The sequence below is a fragment of the Saccopteryx bilineata genome, chromosome 5 (assembly GCF_036850765.1).
Source record: "Saccopteryx bilineata isolate mSacBil1 chromosome 5, mSacBil1_pri_phased_curated, whole genome shotgun sequence".
NCBI classification, from domain to species: Eukaryota; Metazoa; Chordata; class Mammalia; order Chiroptera; family Emballonuridae; genus Saccopteryx; species Saccopteryx bilineata.
This window is the reverse complement of record NC_089494.1, coordinates 8,980,159-9,002,418: the sequence shown is the minus strand read 5'-3', so window position 1 is coordinate 9,002,418 and position 22,260 is coordinate 8,980,159. Positions and strand designations below refer to the sequence as shown.

General features: G+C 38.1%; 1 protein-coding gene across 16 annotated transcripts in view; it reads right to left on the bottom strand.

Moving 5' to 3' along the window:
* TRIP12 (thyroid hormone receptor interactor 12) overlaps positions 1-22,260 on the bottom strand; it is a 156,344-nt gene that overhangs the window by 30,818 nt on the left and 103,266 nt on the right. For 7 of the 16 annotated variants that reach the window (XM_066279914.1, XM_066279916.1, XM_066279911.1 and 4 more), the window contains 15 exons: positions 20,702-20,737; positions 20,496-20,591; positions 18,796-18,888; positions 18,441-18,602; positions 16,323-16,391; positions 16,066-16,231; positions 12,194-12,311; positions 11,916-12,075; positions 9,778-9,931; positions 8,486-8,714; positions 8,055-8,173; positions 5,380-5,587; positions 3,106-3,206; positions 2,715-2,886; positions 1,254-1,395 (listed from right to left, as the gene is read on the bottom strand). In XM_066279914.1, the coding sequence (XP_066136011.1) occupies positions 1,254-1,395; positions 2,715-2,886; positions 3,106-3,206; positions 5,380-5,587; positions 8,055-8,173; positions 8,486-8,714; positions 9,778-9,931; positions 11,916-12,075; positions 12,194-12,311; positions 16,066-16,231; positions 16,323-16,391; positions 18,441-18,602; positions 18,796-18,888; positions 20,496-20,591; positions 20,702-20,737 (2,025 nt within the window). The remainder of the gene's footprint in view (positions 1-1,253; positions 1,396-2,714; positions 2,887-3,105; positions 3,207-5,379; positions 5,588-8,054; positions 8,174-8,485; positions 8,715-9,777; positions 9,932-11,915; positions 12,076-12,193; positions 12,312-16,065; positions 16,232-16,322; positions 16,392-18,440; positions 18,603-18,795; positions 18,889-20,495; positions 20,592-20,701; positions 20,738-22,260) is intronic. The other 9 variants (XM_066279917.1, XM_066279924.1, XM_066279915.1 and 6 more) reach the window with 3 other exon arrangements.

Below are 22,260 nucleotides of genomic sequence, written 5' to 3'. Positions count from 1 at the left end.
AGGTGAAATACATGTCATTCCAAGAATTGATTTGGCTCCATCTCAAACAGGGTTGCCGTTTCAATTGAGACGTAGACAATTTCCTGTAAAACTTGCCTTTGCTATGACCATCAATAAGTCTCAGGGCCAAACATTTAAGTGTGTTGGCATTTTTTTTACCTGAGCCTGCATTTGGACACAGTCAACTTTATGTTGCCTGTTCAAGAGTTCGTGAAAGAACGGACGTAAAATTAAAAATAATTGATGGTCCTCTGCAAGGCGAGCTTAAAAATGATGGAAAGATCTACACAAGAAATGTTGTGTACAAAGAGATCTTTGACATTTGAATTAACATTTTATTATTTAAATCACCTTTATTTATTGAGCTAGCGGTGGCTCTTAAGAAATGTACCGCCAGTGGTTTCCTTCATTGCACTCTACTTTAAGCAATTAAGCAAGTAGAAGGGGGAAACCCCGTGGGGCAGTAAGCAAAGGGGCGTCCTCGCCGCCTGCCCTGGGTAATTCAGTTTGAATTAGCAGACACCTTTGCACAAATCATTTTAATTACAATTTATAATATCTAGAACAGCGGTCATTTCATATGACCGCCGGGCTTTCTAGTATTTCATAACAAAAAACGAGTGTTCATACTAACATAAAAATCATCACAATTCAATTAATGTGGTTTCATTTTTTTAAAGAAGAGGATGAGAATTCAAATTAAGGAATAAAGAGCTATAATATCAGAATGCAAAGAAAAAAAACAAGGTATGGTTTTAAATTAATACATTTAAAATCTGACTGAAATGGACCATTTCTTGGAAAGCATGTACGACTCAAACTGCTAAAAGTACTTCAAAATGTAAAAAGATAAAGAATCAGATGAACTATAAAAGGCTTAATTAATAAACCCCTATCCTTTCCAACTACTGTTAGAACCCAAGTGGAGAGAAGTTAAGGAGGGTTCTATAACTCCAATGCCTGGAGCGAGAGAGGACTTAAGAGACATTTCTGAAGTCTCTTCATTTGTCAAGAAGTATGGGACAGTAAAGAAAAGTTAAAGATGAGAGTGCTAGTACATTTAATGATAAAATGAAGCATTTAAGTCAATGGACAAGATCAAGAAATAGTGCTAAAAGTATACATTTGGCTAAGAAGTATATCTATAAGAGTTAAATCCACAGAAAGCTACAGTCATCAAGAAAAACAAACAGCAAGACAGAGAGTGCAGAAGATAGTAAGAAAGAAGCAGCAAGGTGCACCAGGTACCATACCTGGAGGCTAAGCTGTTCAGTTGCAGCACAAAGTCTCTGAAGGACATTCAGTGCAGGGTTGCTTCCATCCATGTTCTCAGAACTGAAATAACGCTCAACAAATTTATGTGCCTGTTCCTTAATCCAACCTTTAATTTTTTCCCTACAAAAATGAAAAAGGAGATATTCAAGTCTCAATGCATAAAGAAAGGATTTCAATTATAACTTCTGATCAAAATGCAAGCAACTAGTACATATAAAACCATTTTCGGCCTATTATTCTAGACCAGGGGTCCCCAAACTTTTTACACAGGGGGCCAGTTCATTGTCACTCAGACTGTTGCAGGGCTGCCACATACAGTGCTCCTCTCACCGACCACCAATGAAAGAGGTGCCCCTTCCGGAAGTGCGGCGGGGGCCGGATAAATGACCTCAGGGGGCTGCATGCGGCCTGTGAGCTGTAGTTTGGGGATGCCTGTTCTAAACTAATAAATTCAGGCTCCACATTAACCAAATTAAGTTACATTGTGAAAATGGGCTAAGATGTACCTAGAGAAATGCACATGTGCTTAATTTAAAATGCATCTCAAGTCGCTGCATGAAGAATAAACAAAAGTTCTCATTTTGGGGAATCTACAAGGTAGTGGTTTCTTAGGTATTCAGCAGAAAGCAATTTCTACACGACTGTTTTCTAAGGTACAGACACACCTGCATTGCCCTTGACGTGTGTTCCCTGGAGAGCTAAGTAAAGGGCTACAGACCAGAAACAACTATCTGTTAGGTACATGATTATGACAACGGAGGCCTGGCTGTTTAAATTACAAATTCTGATGACTTCAAAAATATATTTGTTCTATTATTTTTACTAACTGAAATTCAGAGAAACTACTACCAAACAACCAAACCAATAAACTAAACAAAAGGAGCCTGTTTTCCAGTGACATTTGATATTCTTCAATTTCTCATCTGCAGAGGAAATAATCCTTGTTGGTATGTTACACCCAGAGCCAAAAAGCAAAACAATTCTCAAGGATTTTAAAGAGAAAATTTAAAAGCCATAAATTTATATAAAACAGGTTAGCTGGTAGTTTTTGAATTTCCTAAAAAAAGCCTCTACTTTAAGATTCTTAAGTTCCACTGTAACGAAAAGAAGGGTGTCATACAAGTGTGTGCATTCATGAGTGCGCACACACAAATGTCAGTTTTCCCATGTCTAGAACAAAACTGAAGAACAGGTTCCAGGGGGACATAATTTGTTTGGTTTTGAACATGTATGACTCACAGCAGCTGGATGTCAAAAGGATTTTTAAAATATAAGACTGTAATTCAAGACGCAAGCTTTAAAAATTGAGAAATCTGCTGCACCCTTGACCTAAGTCACTTCTGAGAATAAATTAAAAGTCGGTGTCCAGGTTTCATCTGTACATAATAAGGGTGCTGTTTTTCCAATCTGAGAATAGAATATAGATCTTCCCACTTCACCTATTATTGGATATGGTGTCCTTTGAGGCGGCCCTGGCAAGACCGCTAACTCCTGCAGTTCGTGCCGGTTCAATGTTGCTGTTGGACTGTGCACTTAACCTTCCCCACGTTTTTGGATTCAAGCTTGCCAGGAAAGAAGATTTAGGTGACTGAGTAGTGGTGGGGCTTTTAGCTATGAGAAGAGGAGAGAGTGGTAGTTTTAGAATAACTGATAAAAACCAAATGAATTTTAAGATTCCCATTATTAACAGATTAACTAGCTGGAAGAACTAAAAACACTGGGTATTCAGTGTTCTTCAGGAGTCTGCAACACTCAGCAGTTCTAATGAAGCATGCATCTCTAACTGCTACCATCTCCCCTCTCTCCCCCTAGTTTCATCAGAGGAATTACCTTGATTGTCTAATTTGTCGTCATCTCTTGGAGGTGAATACTTTGGCCTTCTTGGCCCTCGTTTTGGTAGTCGTTTTCTTTTTAGAACATCACTTAATCGACTATCACATGGGAAAACATGGAATAAGTTTAGCAATAACCACGATTTATTATCACCACTCATTGAAAAGCAGCTAAAATGGCAGAAACAGGGAGTTATACAATTTGCGTTTCTGATTATTTAATGCCAACTCTGAACCTGTCATATTCTAGAAGTATACAGACATAGGAAATGATTAGTTCAGAAACTAGCTAGCTGTTTGAGTATATAAACTACAAAAAATAAAACCATACAGAATATTGGATTGATCCTTTGTTAAAACACAGTGTGTATAGCAAAATACTTAAAAACAAGTATACAATGTGGAGAACCAGTATTAAACAGGACTGGGCAATCACAAACTAGAAAAAGAATGTTAAATCAGAGAACCAGATATCTTTCTTACTAAATAACAAGTACATAGCACTGTTAATATTATCAAAATACTTTCCAATATTACCCAAAGTAATTTCATGGTATGCCATGACAATAACATTCTAAATGAATGCACTTACAAATACTTCAGTAATTTTTTTAAAAAATCAAAATTATTTATAAAAAAATCTAGCAAGTGGATAATCTGCTTTGAATTAGAATATACTAAATGAAACATATGTAGCATTTGTGTGATTTCACTATTCTTAACACTGGAAATAGTTTAAAATATCAATATTCTTAGAATAACAAGGCTAGGTAAGTTGGAAAAGATAAAAAATTATTCTAGTTCAGTTAGTTTATGACCCAAATAAAACTGAAAAAATTGAAAAATTCTTCCAACACCTGCCATGTCCATCGAAAACATTAAAGGGCAAGTGAACTTTTCAAAGAATAAACTTAACTTGATTGAGCAATCTCCTCTTTACAAATTTATATGAACTTTACATTTGAAACTACAATAGAAGGGAATGAGACCACTTAGGAAAAATATTCTTTCCACTAACTTTAGAATCATTAACTATTAGAATCTGTAATAACCAAGTCTAATTCCTTAATTTCCATGGCTCAGAAATACTGAATTTGTCTGAAACACATCAGATCTCACAAGTACCTAGGACACCTCTGGCACTACGCTTGTGCGATAAGGTAAAATCCTGCATAGGGTTTACTGCAACAGCTGGGGGAGGGAGTGGGGCTGGGAAGGGGAAAGGCAGGCAGGGCTGCAAGGGTGCATGGAAGATAATTCACCTTGACAACAGGGAAGGTGGGGGGTCCCCAGTATTCCCCAGGCCTAATCTCCTTTAACTGGGCCCATAACATGGGTACCACCTAAACTCAGCGGCTTCCTAAAGTAACACCAACTGTGCCAGAGGTCCCAGTCTGTGGCCATGTCCCAGAATTGTTAAAATTCCTATTTAAGCTCAAGCAGACAACTGCCAGCAGGTGGCACCAAAAGCAGCTGGGACAGAACAGGCTCACTTCAGAGGACAATGTTACCGTGCAGTTTACAAGACTGATTTTTAGACCTCCATCTGTTATATATTTTAACAAGATCTACTTTTCAGCTTAAAAGGAGTATTACATCCTGAATACATTCTGAATTTCAGAACCGAGACAGCAGTAGCAAGTCATCAAAGAACAAAAGCAAGTTAGACTGTGATTCATTTCAACACAACAAATAAAAACCCATACGAGGATCTGGTAATGTTCTCAGTAGCAAAGTACAAAAAAGGAATTAAAAACAGGGATGAAAGCAGAGAATTTTATTTAATTATGAACTCTAATTATCCTTTATTAAGAGCAAAGTTCCCATTTGTCAATTAATAGAAAAATTAGGTTTCTTATCTTTTTATTCTAAAAATCCTCATTTTAAATTTTCAGCACATCAGTATCCAGATGTCTCAAAGTTGGAATGCATACTGTACTAAGTCAGGATTAAGGAACCAAAAATGAGGGCTCAATCCCGTATGTGAAGAGTAAGTATGTGACACTATGCAAGTCATTTACCTTCTCTGAGCCTTAGTTCCCTCATATATCGATGGAAATATGGACCACGTATCTCGTGGTTCCAAAACATGGCTCAATATGACAAGTTTCCAACAAATGTTCACTTTTCTTCCCATTCCCATCACACATAGAACAAAATACAGATAAAGAAATAGAAAATGTGCGCTCTAATATTTTATTTCCTGTGTCTCAGTCACCAGGGCAGAGTTCAAGGCAAAGAGCACAGAAGTCACTGCACAACTCCCACTTACCCCTGAGGGCTCAGATCTAAAGAATCATCTCTGCTGTGTTGCAAGCTGGGGGATCCCAGGTCGGCGGCAGCGTTAGTGGCAGCTGTGGCTGTCCCACTGCTGACTGAAGTCGTAGACCCCAAGGATCCTGACCCATTTGTACATGCCTTTGGTGGACTTGTCAACAAAGACTCCGATTCTGCTAAATGTTTTACTTGATGCATTACACCTATATAGTAACAGGGATTAAAACGAGTTAGTTTTAACCAGGACCACCTCCACGCTATTACTAAATCTTTTAATGCTAGCAATGATTTATACGGGATGAATAAAAAATACCTAGTAAATGAGGAGAGATGTATTATGTGCTAGGACTTTCAACCTGACTCCATTTAGAAAAATAGTAGGCAAATTCAAAATTAAAGAAAGATATTTACACTGAATGTCTTCTAATATTAAAAAATGACCACAGGAAATTGAACAGGGTCACAATTCAAGTCCTACTGGAAATTTATATGCCTATTATAAAAACAACAATCAGTTACAGAAACACAGCGTGCCTGTGGGGCTTGATCAGCAGGAAGTAAGAGCTACAATCATTAGTTAAATTCAAATGTTACAGTGAGACAAGATCTCAAGAACACACTGCGACCCAAGAAAGAGAACATCAGCTATGGAAGGTGGGGATTTTCACAGCCTGGAAAGTGTACAGGAGAACTAACCAGTAACTTCTAAGGCGGAGCAGGAGCAGGGAGGATATACACGGGGATGGTCCAAGAACTACCAAACAGTATGCAGTGATGTGTGTCTATTGCATGTGAGTACATGTTCACAAATTCACATATTTCTGGGGAAAAGTCCAGATCTTTCCATCAGATTCTTTAAAAAGATGTCGAAATGAATACAAACTTCAGGCATTTGTTCCACAAATATTTGCAGCAATCATATGCTAGACTGTGTACTGGGAACTAAGGATACAGCCATGGACATAAAAAATGAACTCAGAGCACTTACTGACTTGTGGAAGAGGCACAATTTGCAAGATACTACAAATAGCAAGTGACTTGCTTGTGAAAGGAAACATACAGTGCTGCTGGAGCACAGAGTAAGGGGTCTGACACAAGTCAAGTAAAATCTTCAGGAATAAGCGACATATAAGTGAAATCTCAAAGAATAGTGGACGTTGCCAGATGCAAAGCACTAGTACCAATCAAGATTACTCCATAAACTTTATAAGGTATAAGCTATTGAAACTAGGAAATTCAATCTGAAGGCATAATTAATTGATCCTACTAAAGTAAAGCAAAAATCACTCTGGAAACATAAAATGATTCCGATACACTTGAAAATTAGAAAGGTGAAACAACTGAAAGCAAACAACAAAACCAGAATACCAAAAACACAATCCATAATGCAAAATACAGGATAATCTAAGGCTAAAAACAAAACACATGCCAAATGTGTATGTGAGCACAGAAAACATCTATTCACACATACATCTGATTTGTTAACCATGGTTACTATCGCTGGGAAGTGGACAGTCTGCCTTCTAATTCATGTGAAATGTGTGGTGTTGGACTTTTTTGAAAATCCATTGCTGTTTGAACAGAACTGATAATAAATGGTGAAAACTCTTCCTTTATGATTCAATACTATTACACTATCATGTCTACTGCATTCTCAAGCTGTGAAGATGTGAAGAAATACAAATCTTGTGCTGATAAGAAAAGGTGGTCAAAGAATGGAAAACAGATTATATGCAGAAAGAACTAGGATCATTGTTAAGATGGAAGACAAAGCTAACGATTATTTCACTTAGTAAAGCAGCAAGCAAAGAGTATGGAAAGTTATGACGTCTCCTGATTTCAACAAATTCCTCCAAATAGATGAATGGACTATTTGCATTCTGAAGATTCCAAGCCTTAAAAGAGTCCATTATCTCCACAATGAAGTAAAATATAATCCCTTTACAATGGTCCTGATCTATAATAGGACTCATTGGGAAAGAAAGTGACCTCAAGGAATCTTTTTGGATAGCTGTATATTACCAATATAAGAAGAAAGTCAGGCCCTGGCCGGTTGGCTCAGTGGTGGAGTGTTGGCCTGGCGTGCAGGAGTCCCTGGTTCGATTCCCGGCCAGGGCACACAGGAGAAGCGCCCATCTGCTTCTCCACCCCTCCCCCTCTCCTTCCTCTCTGTCTCTTTCTTCCCCTCCCGCAGCCAAGGCTCCATTCGAGCAAAGGTGGCCCGGGCACTGAGGATGGCTCTATGGCCTCTGCCTCAGGCGCTAGAATGGCTCTGGTTGCAACAGAGCAATGGCCAGAGGGGCAGAGCGTCGCCCCTTGGTGGGCATGCCGGGTGGATCCCGGTCAGGCGCATTCGGGAGTCTGTCTGACTGCCTGCCCGTTTCCAACTTCAGAAAAATAAAAAAAAATAAAAATAAAATAAAAAAAGAAGAAGAAAATCAATGATCGCTTCGGGCCCATAAATACTGAAATCACTGAAACTTAGTGTTCATCAACTGATAGTGAATCTCACACAACCTGTATTAATAGATTTATAAAAGACACACTACAGGTGCTTGAGCTATAAGCCTGCAAATATCATATAAAAACACAACAGTTTTAATTGTCGTTAAAATTATATTCCTACTAAAATACTATTTAGACTAAAAGATAAATCATAAATGACATCACCTTCTCTTCTGAAGTAAACACTAAAAATATCAGGTAACTTCTGCATTAAGATTTCAGCCATCTGAAGGGCTCCAACTACTATCTTCAGGTCTTGGCTTGACAGCATGGAAGCAATGTGACTAAAGAAAGAAAGCATTTGTATATAAAACATTTGTCTGAATTTTAATTCTTTTTGGCCATACTACTTTAAATTTGAGAGTGAAATATTTTATTTATGAAACCAGTCTGTTAAAACAAAAACTTTTCTTAAAAGCTCAAATATTTTTATTACTTATCAAAGGTGTGTATAAATATAAAAAAAAAACAAAGGGCAAAAGATGCTCCAAATAAATTGTTTTATGTGTAGTTTCCTACATTACATGTTTATAGAGATTTCTGAAAGTTCTTGCAGATACTTGAGTATCTAAAATGTTCTCATTTCATGAACACACCTTGAAACAGCATGATTTTTCAGGACGTCCTTCAGAAGTTCAGCATCAGCAAAATAAATTATCCTAAGAATTGCTCTAAGGCACTTATGTCTGACCGCAGGTCCTGCTGAGGAACTATACACTTCATAAAGAACACCAAATAATGTCTTAATAAAAGACTTAGCCAGTTCCGGATCCTCTTTCATAAGCTGTGCTCGAGCATCATCCTTCTTTAACTCTGAATATCCACCTGTTATAAAAAAAAGTATGAATCTCAAGTTACAGATCTCAGAAACACACAACATGAAGCATTCAAGCCAGTGTATTTGAAATGCTAAAATGTTTGATTATAAAACAAATCAATTTATCTAATAAAGATACGAAAGGGATCATGAAGACAAAAAAATTTAGCCAGCTAGAATACCACTCACCATTTGGGCCAGCTGGAGAGAACAAGGCACCACCACTATAATGTCCCTGTTATTTTATTAACATACATTCAACAAAATATTGGGGATATTTTAGTACTAACCAGCTCATCAACTTGTAAGAAATAAAGAATTCAAGAAATGGACAGTAAGTATAGTTAGAAGTCATGAAAAAAACAGGATGATCTGCTTAGAGGGAACAGGTATAAATAAGAGGTAACTGATGAAAAGTATGCTCTACACCAGTAGTTGGCAAAGAATGGTCCAAAGACCTGGTATGAGCCATCAGCTATTTTTGTAAATAAAACTTTACTGAAACACAAACACATACATTTGTTTATATATGTATAGGTTGTTTTAGAGCTACGATAGCAGAGGTTAAGTATAGAAACCACATGGCCTGCAAAGCTTAAAATATTTAGTCGCTGACCCTTTTCAGAAAGTCTGCTGACCCCTGCACTCTAAGCTAGAGTTTCAAAAGCAATGGAATAAATCCCTGAGCGGAATAAATGCCAGAGATCTGAAAAAGAAATTAGTCATCTATTCCTCAGTTAATTTTGGTGAAAATGTATAGAATAAAAGGTTGGAAAGAACTAATCTGAAGGGTGTGGGAGGATTTAAAGGTAAAATAGAGATAAGAGAATCAGACTAAAAAAATAAAAGAAAATTGCACAGGCCTATTCTGATTAGAGCCTAACACACTGCAAATCCCTTAGGTCAGAAAATCATGGGGAAGGTACCAGTTAAGAAATACACATTTGTCAAGTAAAGCACATGATAAAAATAACAACAAATTAATTACTTAAGTTTAACACTCAACGAAACATTTATTATTACAAATATTATTCACGTGATAATAAAACTTGTAACTCAAAAGGCACTTACTAGTGTTAGTATTGGCTAAGGGGTTAGGTTTTCTCTGAATGGCACGTGCTGTTCCCGTGTCCTCATTGATTTGCTGCATAGAATTAAAATCAATAGTATAAACTCGTCCCAGAGTGGACAAGCTTATCTCATCCTCACCGACCTGATGGGCTGCCTGAGAGCAAAGAGAGAGAAACCTTGAATATAACCATGGAGAAATTTATGAACTTAAGACACATTGGGGACCCTCCATAAATGCTACCTTAAATTTATCTTATCAGGTTTTAGATGGTGAATAACAGAATATGGACAATTTAACAATGTGGATGTGACAAAATTCATTCATTAAACAAGTCGTTTTCAACTTAATACAAATATATACCACTGGCCCTATTAGGTACCCCAACACATAAAAACAGGTAAAAATCTTGGTGTAAGATCCAATCATGTAGAATCACTGACATGAAGAAGATACGGTTTGTATTAAGAAGGCCCTTAAGACACTGCTGATAAAAATTTTGTTACCCATAAATCTTAGTATCTAATTCTTAGGTTATAAAGTTACTTATATCATAAATTCTTAGCAGCCCACCAAAATTCTCCTTTAAAATGACTATAAAAATTATCATTAGGTAAACAAAAAAAGACTTTACACTTAAATGACGCGCTAAGATTGTAAGGGACACAACTGGAACTAAGAGAGGAACCCTAATCCCTAGGGTTCCGGGCATTACACAGCACACTTGCAGAATGAGACAGCTTGATTCATACTGTCTGCTTGATTTTAAAAAATCTTTTTTATTTATTCATTTTAAAGAGGAGAGTGAGAGAAAGAGAAAGAAAGAGAGAGAGAGAAAGGGGGGAGGAGCAAGAAGCATCAACTCCCATATGTGCCTTGACCAGACAAGTGCAGGGTTTTGAACCAGCAACCTCAGCATTCCAGGTCGATGCTTTATCTACTGCGCCACCACAGGTCAGACTGTCTGCTTGATTTTAGGCAGCCTAAACAAGTGACAAAATATCTATTCTCATAATGGTCCACCTATGAAATTCTTAGGTTGAATGGAAGGCAAAACTCTTAGAAAATACAAGATAGGAAGTTAACTGTGAAAATGCATTATCAGAAAAATGCTAAAAAGAAGAATGCTTAGCGTTAGAGAATATGACCTGCTTATACACCAAGGCTAACAGGCATAAAAGACAACTCATTATTAACTTCCTTTAAAAGCTGGCTCTGAATTTAGATATTTTCATAAAGACTTATTTTAAAAGTCAAATGTTTCAAAAATTTTCAAAAAAAATTGGAAGATTTTTTTAAAGAATGTTTATACATGATACTCTAAAAATCCAAACATCATAGTTTGAAATTAGAAAAACATCTTGATACTTAAAGGTATCATATATTGACAAAGAAAGGCATGGCATCTCAAACAATGCAGTTGCCAACATTTCCTACACTCGGGCAAATTTTTCCAGACCTGAGACATTTTTGAAATATTTCAGTGCAAACTTAATATGGAAGTATGAAAATAAGAATAAAATCTCACCAAAAAAAAGTCACTATAAGTATTTTGGTGTTATTTCTTTTCTAGCTATTACTCCTCTTTTATTTTGCTGAGTTCCCAAGAGTTACATAATTTTGAATATTTTCATTTATATTTTATTTTATGTCATGAAAATTTATCCTATTAATGTCTGGATTATATATGAACCTATTCTATGTGTGTATCACAATTTACTAAATCATTCACCTAGATAAGTTTCCACTTTTTGGTTCTTAAAAATATTGAGAAACAACTATTTTTATATAAGTCTTTGCTGTTGAGAGATTTCTTTTGGACAGGAGATAGAAGGAACTTTTAGAAACATGTAGCCTAACTCCTCCGTTGTTTCCTTTCAGAACTGAGGAAACTATGGAACAAAGAACTTAAATTACTTGCTCCAAGTCACTCAGGTAGTTAGCAGCAGAAGCAGGACTAGAACATCATGTTTTCTGACCTGAACAGAAATGAGGACCTTGTTCTCAGGAGACAAAATGAGAGAATCTTGAGTTAATTCAAAATTGAGCACATTTAAGTACACACAACATCCCTTCCCACTCCATCCCTACACCCACTCTCCACTAAAATAGACACATTTAAACGGTACGAGGAAACTACTACCTCAATGATCCGGCTGTCAATCCTGTTATAGGGATGCCAGAGGCCTCGGTCATCACGCCACTGCCATATTGCGCCATCCGTGTTCTGAGCATTTCCCTTCTTCAGCATGGTATCTACTGCAAAAATGCCTTCTTTTGGTAAGCATGGCATAAGTTCACTGGTGGAAAAAAGGGGCAATTATTTTAATAAGTAGCTTACCAAAATATTAGTACTGTCAGATCTCTAAAGTAAAACACCGTCTTATAAAGCACAGTTATCATTAGCTCGATCTTTACCAAATCAGAGACGTCAGTTCGTATAGCTCTTGAGGACTGCGTGGAACAAGATCAATCTGTTCCTGACAACTTCCGTTGGAGGCACCACACAGGAGGAAGTGAAGCGTTTCTGCAATGTCTATAAACCAACAACAAAGCCTATGAAACTAGTCATATGACATACTTTATTTTTATTGACTTTATTGGCATTACAGTTGTTAATAAAATCATGTAGGCTTCAGGTGTACAATCCTATAATGCATCCTCTGTACACTGTGTGTCCACTACCCAGAGTCTAGTCTCCTTCCATCACCCTTTATCCCCCCTTTCCCCTCTTCTACCTGCTCCCACCCACTTTCCCTCTGAAAACCACCATACTGTTGTCTGTGTCTATTTTATTTTTTTCTTAATCTCTTCACTTATTTCACCCAGGCCCCCTCTGTTGGCCACCCTCCCCTCCCAACAGCTGTCAGTCTGTTCTCTCTGTCTGTGAGTCTTTTTTTACACTGCTCACAAAAATTAGGGAATATTTTATCGCTTCATATTCATTTGAAATATCCCCTAATTTTTGTGAGCAGCATATTTTGTTTGTTAGACTATATTACCTATTTTAAAAAGCAATCATGCCTGACCAGGTGGTGGCACAGTGGATAGAGCGTCAGACTGGGACATGGAAGACCAGGTTCGAGACCCTGAGGTCACCAGCTTGAGCGCGGGCTCATCGGGCTTGAGCAAAGCTCACCAACTTGAGCCTGGGGTTGCTGGCTCGAGCAAGGTTTCACTCGGTCTGTTGTGGCCCCCGGTCAGGGCACATGTGAGAAATCAATCAGTGAACAGCTAAGGAACCGCAATGAAATACTGGTGTTTCTCATCTCTCTCCTTTCCTGTCTGTCTGTCCCTATCTGTCCCTCTCTCGACTCTGTTACAAATAAAAATAAAAAAAAGAAAGAGCAATCATTCCCTAGGAGAAAGAACAATCAGATTTATTTTCTTCTTTAGCAATATACTATGGAAAGTAAAATAAAAAATCCAAATGAGTTGTGATAAACACCTAAAAAAATATATTTAAAATTTTAACAATTTCTTTCTGAGGACTCCAGTTTGAGCCCTACGCTGAACACCTAATCACAAGTCAACCCAAAGCTTTCCAGAATCTTTTATTACTTCTCTTGAGGAGCACAGTGCTTTATACAAAAGTGCATCCAACATGCATTTTAACCAGGGGTCTCAAACTCGCGGCCCACCGAACAATTTTGTGTGGCCCGCAGACTAATCCATGGGCTTACTTAATTTTATCCAAAATATTTTGAACTTTGTGGATTGTTTGGCAGGCCGCATACAGCCCGCGGTCCGCAAGTTTGAGACCCCTGATTTTAACCCTCAATTCAAGTATATTCGTTTAGGTGTCTTCAATTCAAATATATGAGAATATATTTGTTTTTATTGTGGCCAATAAAAACAAAACAATTAAAAGCATCTAAATCTTAATTTTGTGATCAGGAAAGACATTTTCTTATATGCCATTAAGAATGCCATCTAAAGACAAAATTATTAAAGTATCATCTACCACAAGTTTCCATTCCCATAGGACATCATTGTGGAAGAATCTGCAGGAACCAGTCTCCAATCTGATGTATGAACAGTGTGAGTGGAGGAAGCTCTCAGCCTCCAGAGGGTTATTCACTCTAACTAGCTACAACTTTAAGACAGGGAGGGCTGTCTGTCTGTTGGTGGTAGTGTGTTTATATACATAGCATACAAAGAACAAAATATGTTTCACTGAAATGTTGTGCCAGTAATCAATAAGGTCTGTTGTCAAGAAAAAAGTATTCACCTTTGATTTTGGGTGGAGAGGTCTGGACAGTTAAATCTCTGCCTCATAGAAAATTCACAAATAGTAAATAAAATGTATAAAAATTTCGCAATTCCTTTGCCAGTTCAATCCCTGATCAGGGCACATACAGGAACAGATCCATGTTTCTGTCTCTAACTCTTTCTTAAATCAATCAATAATTTCTTTTCAAAGTTTCTTGAAAAAGTCTTGCCAACAACAAAACGCAAAGAAAATATGTTCATGTTTCCACTGTATTACTGTTGTAGAAAGAAACTATGAAACTATGTTGGCCCTGGGAGGTTGAGTCAGTGGTAGAGCGTCAGCCTAGCCTGTGGATGTCCTGGATTCAATTCAGTTAGGGCACACAGGAGAAGTGACCAACTACTTCTCCACCCTCCATCCCCTGCCTCTCTTCCTTTCCTGTAGCCCTGGCTCAATTGGTTTGAGTATGTTGGCCACAGGCACTGAGAATGGCTCTGGGCACCTCTGCTTCAGGAGCTAAAAATAGCTTGGTTGGGAGCATGGCCTGCGATAGACAGAACTTCAGCCTCAGACAGGGCTTCCCTGGATCTCGGTCTGGGTGCAAGTGGGAGTCTGTCTCTCTCTCTCTTTCTCTTTCTCTTCCTCTCACTTGGAAAAAGAGAAGGAAAAAAAAGTTGTCTAGCAGCCTCTGAAACTATGAGTGCATGGGAAACTTCCTGAAGTACGCAAAGAGGTAAAAATATTTATCATATTAAGAAAAAATCCAGAATGTTAAAACAAACAAAAATTAAGCAGCCAATTCCAAACCAAGTATTTAGAAAAATGGTAAAAAGAGAATCTGTACTCAAACTTTAAAAATTGATGGGTTAGGTCAAATTCAAAGGAATACTAGGGATATTAATCAGCCAAGTGCATTGTGACTACACCAATAAAAAAAGCTGTTTAACTCTTCCCCAAACTGACCAAGACGATACGATGACTCAGTGATTTCAGAGGAACACAAGTAATGCAACTAAACATAAAACTGCGCTTCCCCCCAAAAAAGTAGTTTAAATTATACTATTTAATAAATTAATAAATTATACTACTCAAAATTCTATCTGAGGTGGTGGGATCAAAGGTTATATTTCAGTGAATATCATCCCTGGCTCCCAAGGTAACATTCTCAGAGATTAGAACTGTGGATATGAAATTACCCACGATTATAGCTGTTTCGTACTGAAGTGATTACTACTGTAACATCATAACATATTTTTTGAGTTCTGTTGTCTTCAAACTTAACTTCTAAAATCTAAGATTTAAGAAAGTAATAGTAAACTATAATCACAGTACAACAGAACTTTATTTCCTGCGTACTGGGAAGGGCCGGGAAAGGCTTAGAAATACTAAAGTAGCAAGAAAACATTCTGGAATCAGAGGAGAACTGCTAAAAATCTAACATTACCTAATTAATATTATATAGAAAGCAATCATCTTGGGTATTTTACCCTAGAAAAACCAAGGGTAAAAATATAATATACTGCCTGACCAGGCGGTGGCGCAGTGGATAGAGCGTTGGACTGGGATGCCGAGGACCCAGGTTCGAGACCCCGAGGTTGCCAATTTGAGCGCGGGCTCATCTGGCTTGAGCAAAATAAAAAATGTTCACCAGCTTAGACCCAAGGTCGCTGGCTCAAGCAAGGGGTTACTCGGTCTGCTGAAGGCCGACGGTCAAGGCACATATGAGAAAGCAATCAATGAACAACTAACGTGTCGCAACGAAAAACTGATGATTGATGCTTCTCATCTCTCTTCGTTCCTGTCTGTCTGTCCCTATCTATTCCTCTCTCTGACTCTCTCTCTCTGTCCCTGTAAAGAAAAAAAAAATTTAATATACTATAAAAAAAATGTAGGACACATTACTATACTGTCACAAAACAAATTTATTATACATTAATTAATATTTTTTCCTTTATGATCCAGTGCCTATATTAGCAATCTCTTTTACTTGCTTGACTTATGTTGACTTTAGTTATTAAAGTAGAATTTTAAAAAGCCACTTTCCCTGCTTAAAGTACAATAATAAAAGAGCACTTACTTTGCTTCATAAGTTGAACGGCTAAAGTGGGACAGTTGGAACACATCAGCGAAAACATGCGAACCACCATTATAAACATCCCAGAACTTAAAATTGGTGGAGTCACTACCAATAGTTGTTGAACATTTGTAAGCAGATCTTTGGAGGCAACTTGCTGGAGTAAATTCTTCACAAACACAAGAAAGAAAGAAAGGTTTTATGTTGTAACTCAGCATTTAATAAGTTCATGAAAATACCACCAACGACTAAACACTCACCTCCTCGTGTTGGAAGTTGTCCACCAGACGTGCAAAACAAAGGCAAGTGCTTTCTACTGACTTTTTGTCCTAGTTTTTAATAAAGGAAAATAAAGTTTATTAATATAAAACATTTTTGCTGTCATACATCACTATCTTACCTTCTTCCTAACCCAAAACTCTTCAAGGCTGGCTGAATTAGATGTGAGCTTTGAAAAATGCAATGAGCCTAAGCAAGGTACAATTGATACTGTAATGATTCCAAAGCAAAGAGAAACATACTGATAGAATCTCTTCCATTAAAGGCCCACGAGATAAAAGCAAATATACAAAAAAGAAACAACTTTTGTACTTCAGTAATTGTACTTTATTATTATTTACTCATGTTTTTATCTGCAGTTGGTTGAGGAAGAGGACAAGGGGCAACTCATTTGTGTGCCACATATGGATAAACCTTATTAAACTAGTCCCCAGCATAGTTCTGTAATTTTAATACCTAAACAACTAATAGAAAAATATCCTATCATCCTAAAAAGCATGCCCAGTAGAAATATTTAAAATATGAATACACTAAAAAGTTGAAAACTGTTAAACATGTGTGTGTGTGAACCATAGGTTTACTGATAAATACTGTTAGAATGACCTCACTGAGAAAACACTAAATAATCCACATAAGAACAACAACAACAAAATAACACCTGGCCAATGGTGGCACAGTGGACAGAGCATTGACCTGGGACGCTGAGGTCCGAGGTTTGAAACTCTAAGGTCGCTGGTTTGAGTGTGGGCTTACCAGCTTAGGCGCAGGGTTGCTGACTTGAGTGTGGGATTATAGGCATATCTATTTGAGCCCACAGGTCGCTGGCTTGAAGCCCAAGGTTGCTGGCTTAATTAAGGGATCATTAGCTCTGGTGGAACTCCCCCTTCAAGGGACATATGAGAAGCAATTAATAAACAACTAAAGTGTCACATAACTACGAGTTGATGTGTCTTATCTCTCTACCTCCTTTCCTCCTTCCCTTTCTCACCTCCTCCCTCTCCCTAAAATAAAAAATAATAAATGATAAAAATAAAAAAGAACAAAAACCAATTTAACAAGTGTTTTGACAGATCTTGTTTTTTCCTAATAAAGGGACTCCCAATGTGAGAATCAGACTTACCTGTGTAAAAATTAGATTAATTCTTGTTACAAAGGTCTATACCCTCACTGTCATTACTTAATTAAGTGTAGAAAAAGCAAGACAACAGCAGCCAACTATTTAACTCCTCTGATTATCATGCCTACTTCCAAAATAAGACAATAAAATCACAGCTAACTAGAGAACACACTTCTAGCCCCCCAAAAAGGTTATCTCAGCCTAGTAAGTTTTTAAAAATAAATAAATGAATGGTACTACTTGTGTTTTTATCACCCAAGGAGAAAAGCACTCCAGAGTGACCCAAAAATCATTATCATTTTATCTATCTTATGTAAAACCCTTATTTAACATATTGTATATAGCCCCAAGATTTTAAGCCTACTTTGTGGAGGTGATTTAAAAGCCAGATTTCTTTTTTATAAACCTCATTAGCAGTAACACTTTTAAAACAATTAATATTTTTTAAAAAATCAATTTCTCTGCAACCTTGAGTTGAGGCTTAACTGGCCTCTGTCAGCCTTGCTTCTCACGCTGTACTCTCCAGGTTCACTGATCCCACCCCCTAAATAATTCCTCATGCTCTTCCCAGACAGCCCAGCCTGTGTCCCCATCTCATTTCTATGTGGGACATGGCTTGTCTTCTTCTAATCTCACACCCCCCCCCCCGGTCTGGTCTGCCCAATCCAATGCCTTTCAGGAAAGAGAGATCTTTCCAAGAGAAAATTCGGATCACACCATAGAGTCAACACATAATTTTTGCTAAAATAACTAATTCATCCCTTAATGTCAAAACAACTGAAGCTATCAAACACAGGGAATACTGTTCATTTCTGTAAATCCACCACCATTTTAAAAATACCTAATATGGTCCACGAGACTTGTATGGATCAGAACACTTCCTATTTACATATCCCATTGGAAGATTTAAAACCCTAGTTAAAACTGACATTTTAACAATGGAACAAATGTTTATGACACATAAAAGAAGTCCATATTTTACCTGGTGGGTTAGCCTTTGGGTAAGCAATGGGAGGGAATCGGCCACAAAATGAAATTCATCTGGCGTGATGCTCTGGCAGCAATTGGCTGCAATTGCTAGTGCGTTTCTTTGGGCATTTATGCTGAAGAACTCCAGATATAGCAAACAGTCTGCCAAACCACCCTGAAACATAGAGACTGTTACAGTTAAGAAATGCCCCTTTATCGGCAATTAAAAAACCCTACTAAAAAGTCTAGCACATCACTCTTGGAAACACCATGTGTAACTTACAGAGATCGCAATCTAGGAGCTGGTACAGATGCGGGTGCACAACTCAACACTAAATGAAATGCAATGCTTCAGTAACAACCCTTACCGCTTGCAGAATGGCTTTACTGTGTCTACGCGACAGCATCTCCAAGGCCGTCAGGGCCTGCTCGGCCACGTCAATGCACTGAATTACTTGCAGCTGGGAACATAAAAATAGGTAGCAGAAGGTTATCATTCAAGTTCTAGTTGCTGATTTTCCACATGAATAACCATGGTATTTTCTCTAATTTCCATCAATCTATACTGCCTCTAACATGAAACCCACGAAACCCACCACTGGATTCCAGCTTAAGCTATTGATATAATAATGTACATACAATAGAGCTTCCAACTAGCTTGCTGTTTAAAGATACTGAAAAATGTTTTCTATTGAGAATAAGCTAACTTTAATCCTTCATATTTAAAAAGAAATAGGTGGTTCTATATTACATTTAAAAAATTGGGTTTTAAACTTTACACATATTCCAAGGTTATCAGATAACATAAATTCTACCATGCGTCAAAAAGCAAAAGACCCTTAGTTGAACCAAAAACACAACCTACCACATACGAAAAAAATTCCCTTTCTCCACTGATTTACTTTATGACCTTGAACAAGGCACTCTGGTCTCAGCCTTTATATCCTCTCCTCCCTTATGTTTTCTAGAAATAATAAAATTAATTTTCATCAAGTGCTTTTAAGTTCTCCTCTGAAAGATATGAACGTGGTAACTGCCATTATTAAAAATTATAAAACTAGGCCCTGGCCGGTTGGCTCAGCAGTGGTAGAGTGTCAGCCTGGCGTGCAGGGGACCCGGGTTCGATTCCCGGCCAGGGCACACAGGAGAAGCGCCCATTTGCTTCTCCACCTCCCCCCCCCCCTTCCTCTCTGTCTCTCTCTTCCCCTCCTGCAGCAAGGCTCCATTGGAGCAAAAAATGGCCTGGGCGCTGGGGATGGCTCCTTGGCCTCTGCTCCAGGCGCTGGAGTGGCTCTGGTCGCGGCAGAGCGACGCCCTGGAGGGGCAGAGCATCGCCCCCTGGTGGGCAAAGCATCGCCCCCTGGTGGGCATGCTGGGTGGATCCCAGTCGGGCGCATGCGGGAGTCTGTCTGACTGTCTCTCCCCGTTTCCAGCTTCAGAAAAATACATAAATAAAAAAATAAATAAATAAATAAATTAAAAAAACTAGGTTGATTTTATGTTTTATTAACACCAACTTAAAACTACTGTTCTGCCTGACCAGGCGGTGGCACAGTGAATAGAGCATCGGACTGGGATGCCGAGGACCCAGGTTCGAGACCCCGAGGTCACCAGCTTGAGCGCGGGCTCATCTGGTTTGAGTAAAAGCTCACCAGCTTGGACCCAAGGTCGCTGGCTCGAGCAAGGGGTTACTTGGTCTGCTGAAGGCCCGCGGTCAAGGCACATATGAGAAAGCAATCAATGAACAACTAAGGTGTCACAACATGCAACGAAAAACTAATGATTGATGCTTCTCATCTCTCCATTCCTGTCTGTCTGTCCCTGTCTATCCCTCTCTCTGACTCTCTCTCTCTCTGTCTCTGTAAAAAACAAACAAAAAAACCCTGCTGTTCTATAATGTTTTTCTAAAATCTTAGCTAAAAAATATACTTTAAATTGATAATAAATGCTAAAAACTGTCTCTTAATGTGGCTTTACAATGTGATGTACTACTTTAGAATTCAGACAACATTGAGTCTTCAGCTTGAATCCCTCCCCCTACTTCCAAACTGGGCAAAAGTAGAATTACCTTTTCTAAAAAGACAGGAATTGCATCTACCACAACAGCGGATGATCGTGGAAGGGCTTCCATCATGTAGGTTAAGGCTCGACAAGCATGGTTCATCTAGAAAACAAGAAGGCATTTTTACTCAAAAAACAAAAAAACCTCAAAATATAAATTTGGAGTGTTTTTAAAAATATAGGACATAAAAAAAATATGTAGGACATACTTACAATATCGAAATTATGCTCCATCTGCAGTAATGTTATCTGTTAAAGGTAAAAGGTTATAAGTATTAGAATCTATCTGCATTTATAGAGAAAAGGTCTAGAGAAAGTATTGCTTCCTCAAGTTAACTGAAATAGAGAAGTATTACTCAAGACTTTTACCTACAAAAATAAGATCAAGTTAAATACCTAGTACACATGCACAAGGAATGATGGTGTGCAGGACGGCGTGACTCGCACGCTGTAGCTCTAACTTAGGAATTCTGCTGGGAAATCATCACATCATAATCTAGGTCAAAAACAAAGCCTTCTTGTTCCTTACTACCCAACCTTCTGGTACCTCTAATCCACCTCCCTTCAGAAAAGCTCATTACCATGTCACTGGGGAATTAACAGGTGTCAATAAATACTACATAATGAACAAAGCAGCAATGAACTGACATTTTTCAATTAACTGCCAGTACAGATTCAAGACCAAAGCTTAAACTCTTCTGAATAAGCTTCTCTAAAGGTGAGCTAAACACCATTTAACTCAGATGTAAAATGCACAGCAGTAAAGGATTCAAACACAATATTGATCATTATCAGAAACTAATTATGAACTAATTAAAACCTAAGTTAATAGGCCCTGGCCAGATGGCTCAGTGGGAGAGCACCGGTCCAGTGTATGGAAGTCCTGGGTTCAATTCCCAACCAGAGCACAGAGGAGAAGCATCCATCTGCTTCTCCACCTTTCCCCCTCTCCTTTCTCTCTCTCTCTCTCTTCCCTTCCCACAGCCAAGGCTCCATTTGAAGCAAGTTGGCCAGGGTGCCAAGGATGGCTCCATGGCCTCTGCCTCAGGTGCTAGAATAGCTCCTATTGCAACAGACCAACGCCCCAAATGGGCAGAGCATCGCCCCCATAGTGGGCATGCCAGGAGGATCCCAGTTGGGTGCATGCGGGAGTCTGTCTCTCTGCTTCCACACTTCTCACTTCAGAAAACAAAACAAAACAAACAAAAAACCTAAGTTAATATATTTAATTCTAAAAATTCATGAATGAACCTAAATATTTGATTTTTATTTTAGTTTCTCTTGTGAAAAAGACCTTAAGCAGATTTCAACCACATTTCTCAAAGGAGAGAATACAAAACTGCTAGGGGCATACATTCACTCCAAGCTACCAAAGAAATATCCTACTTGGGGAAGCAGATCACTCACTGTCTTCTAGTTCAATTAAGAGTCTTAAATGCACTGAATTTAATTATGCTATGACGTACCATTCAATTAATGCACTATTGCAGTAACAGACACCAGATATCTAATACAGGTATTGATTGACCTACGATCTATGCAACTTACGACCATTCAACTTTAACACCACAATCGCTAGCCACGACTGCTCCGCATCTGGCAGCGCAAGCGTTGCCCAGATGGGCATACGACAGTGCTGGCCAATAAAACGTTTCATACATGTTTATATATTTTGATATGTTTTGCAATTGGGAAAATGTTTCCTATAGTGTTTTTTACACCTGATTTTGTATTTTTGTATGCACCTGTGTATTGTAATTTTGTATGTTTTG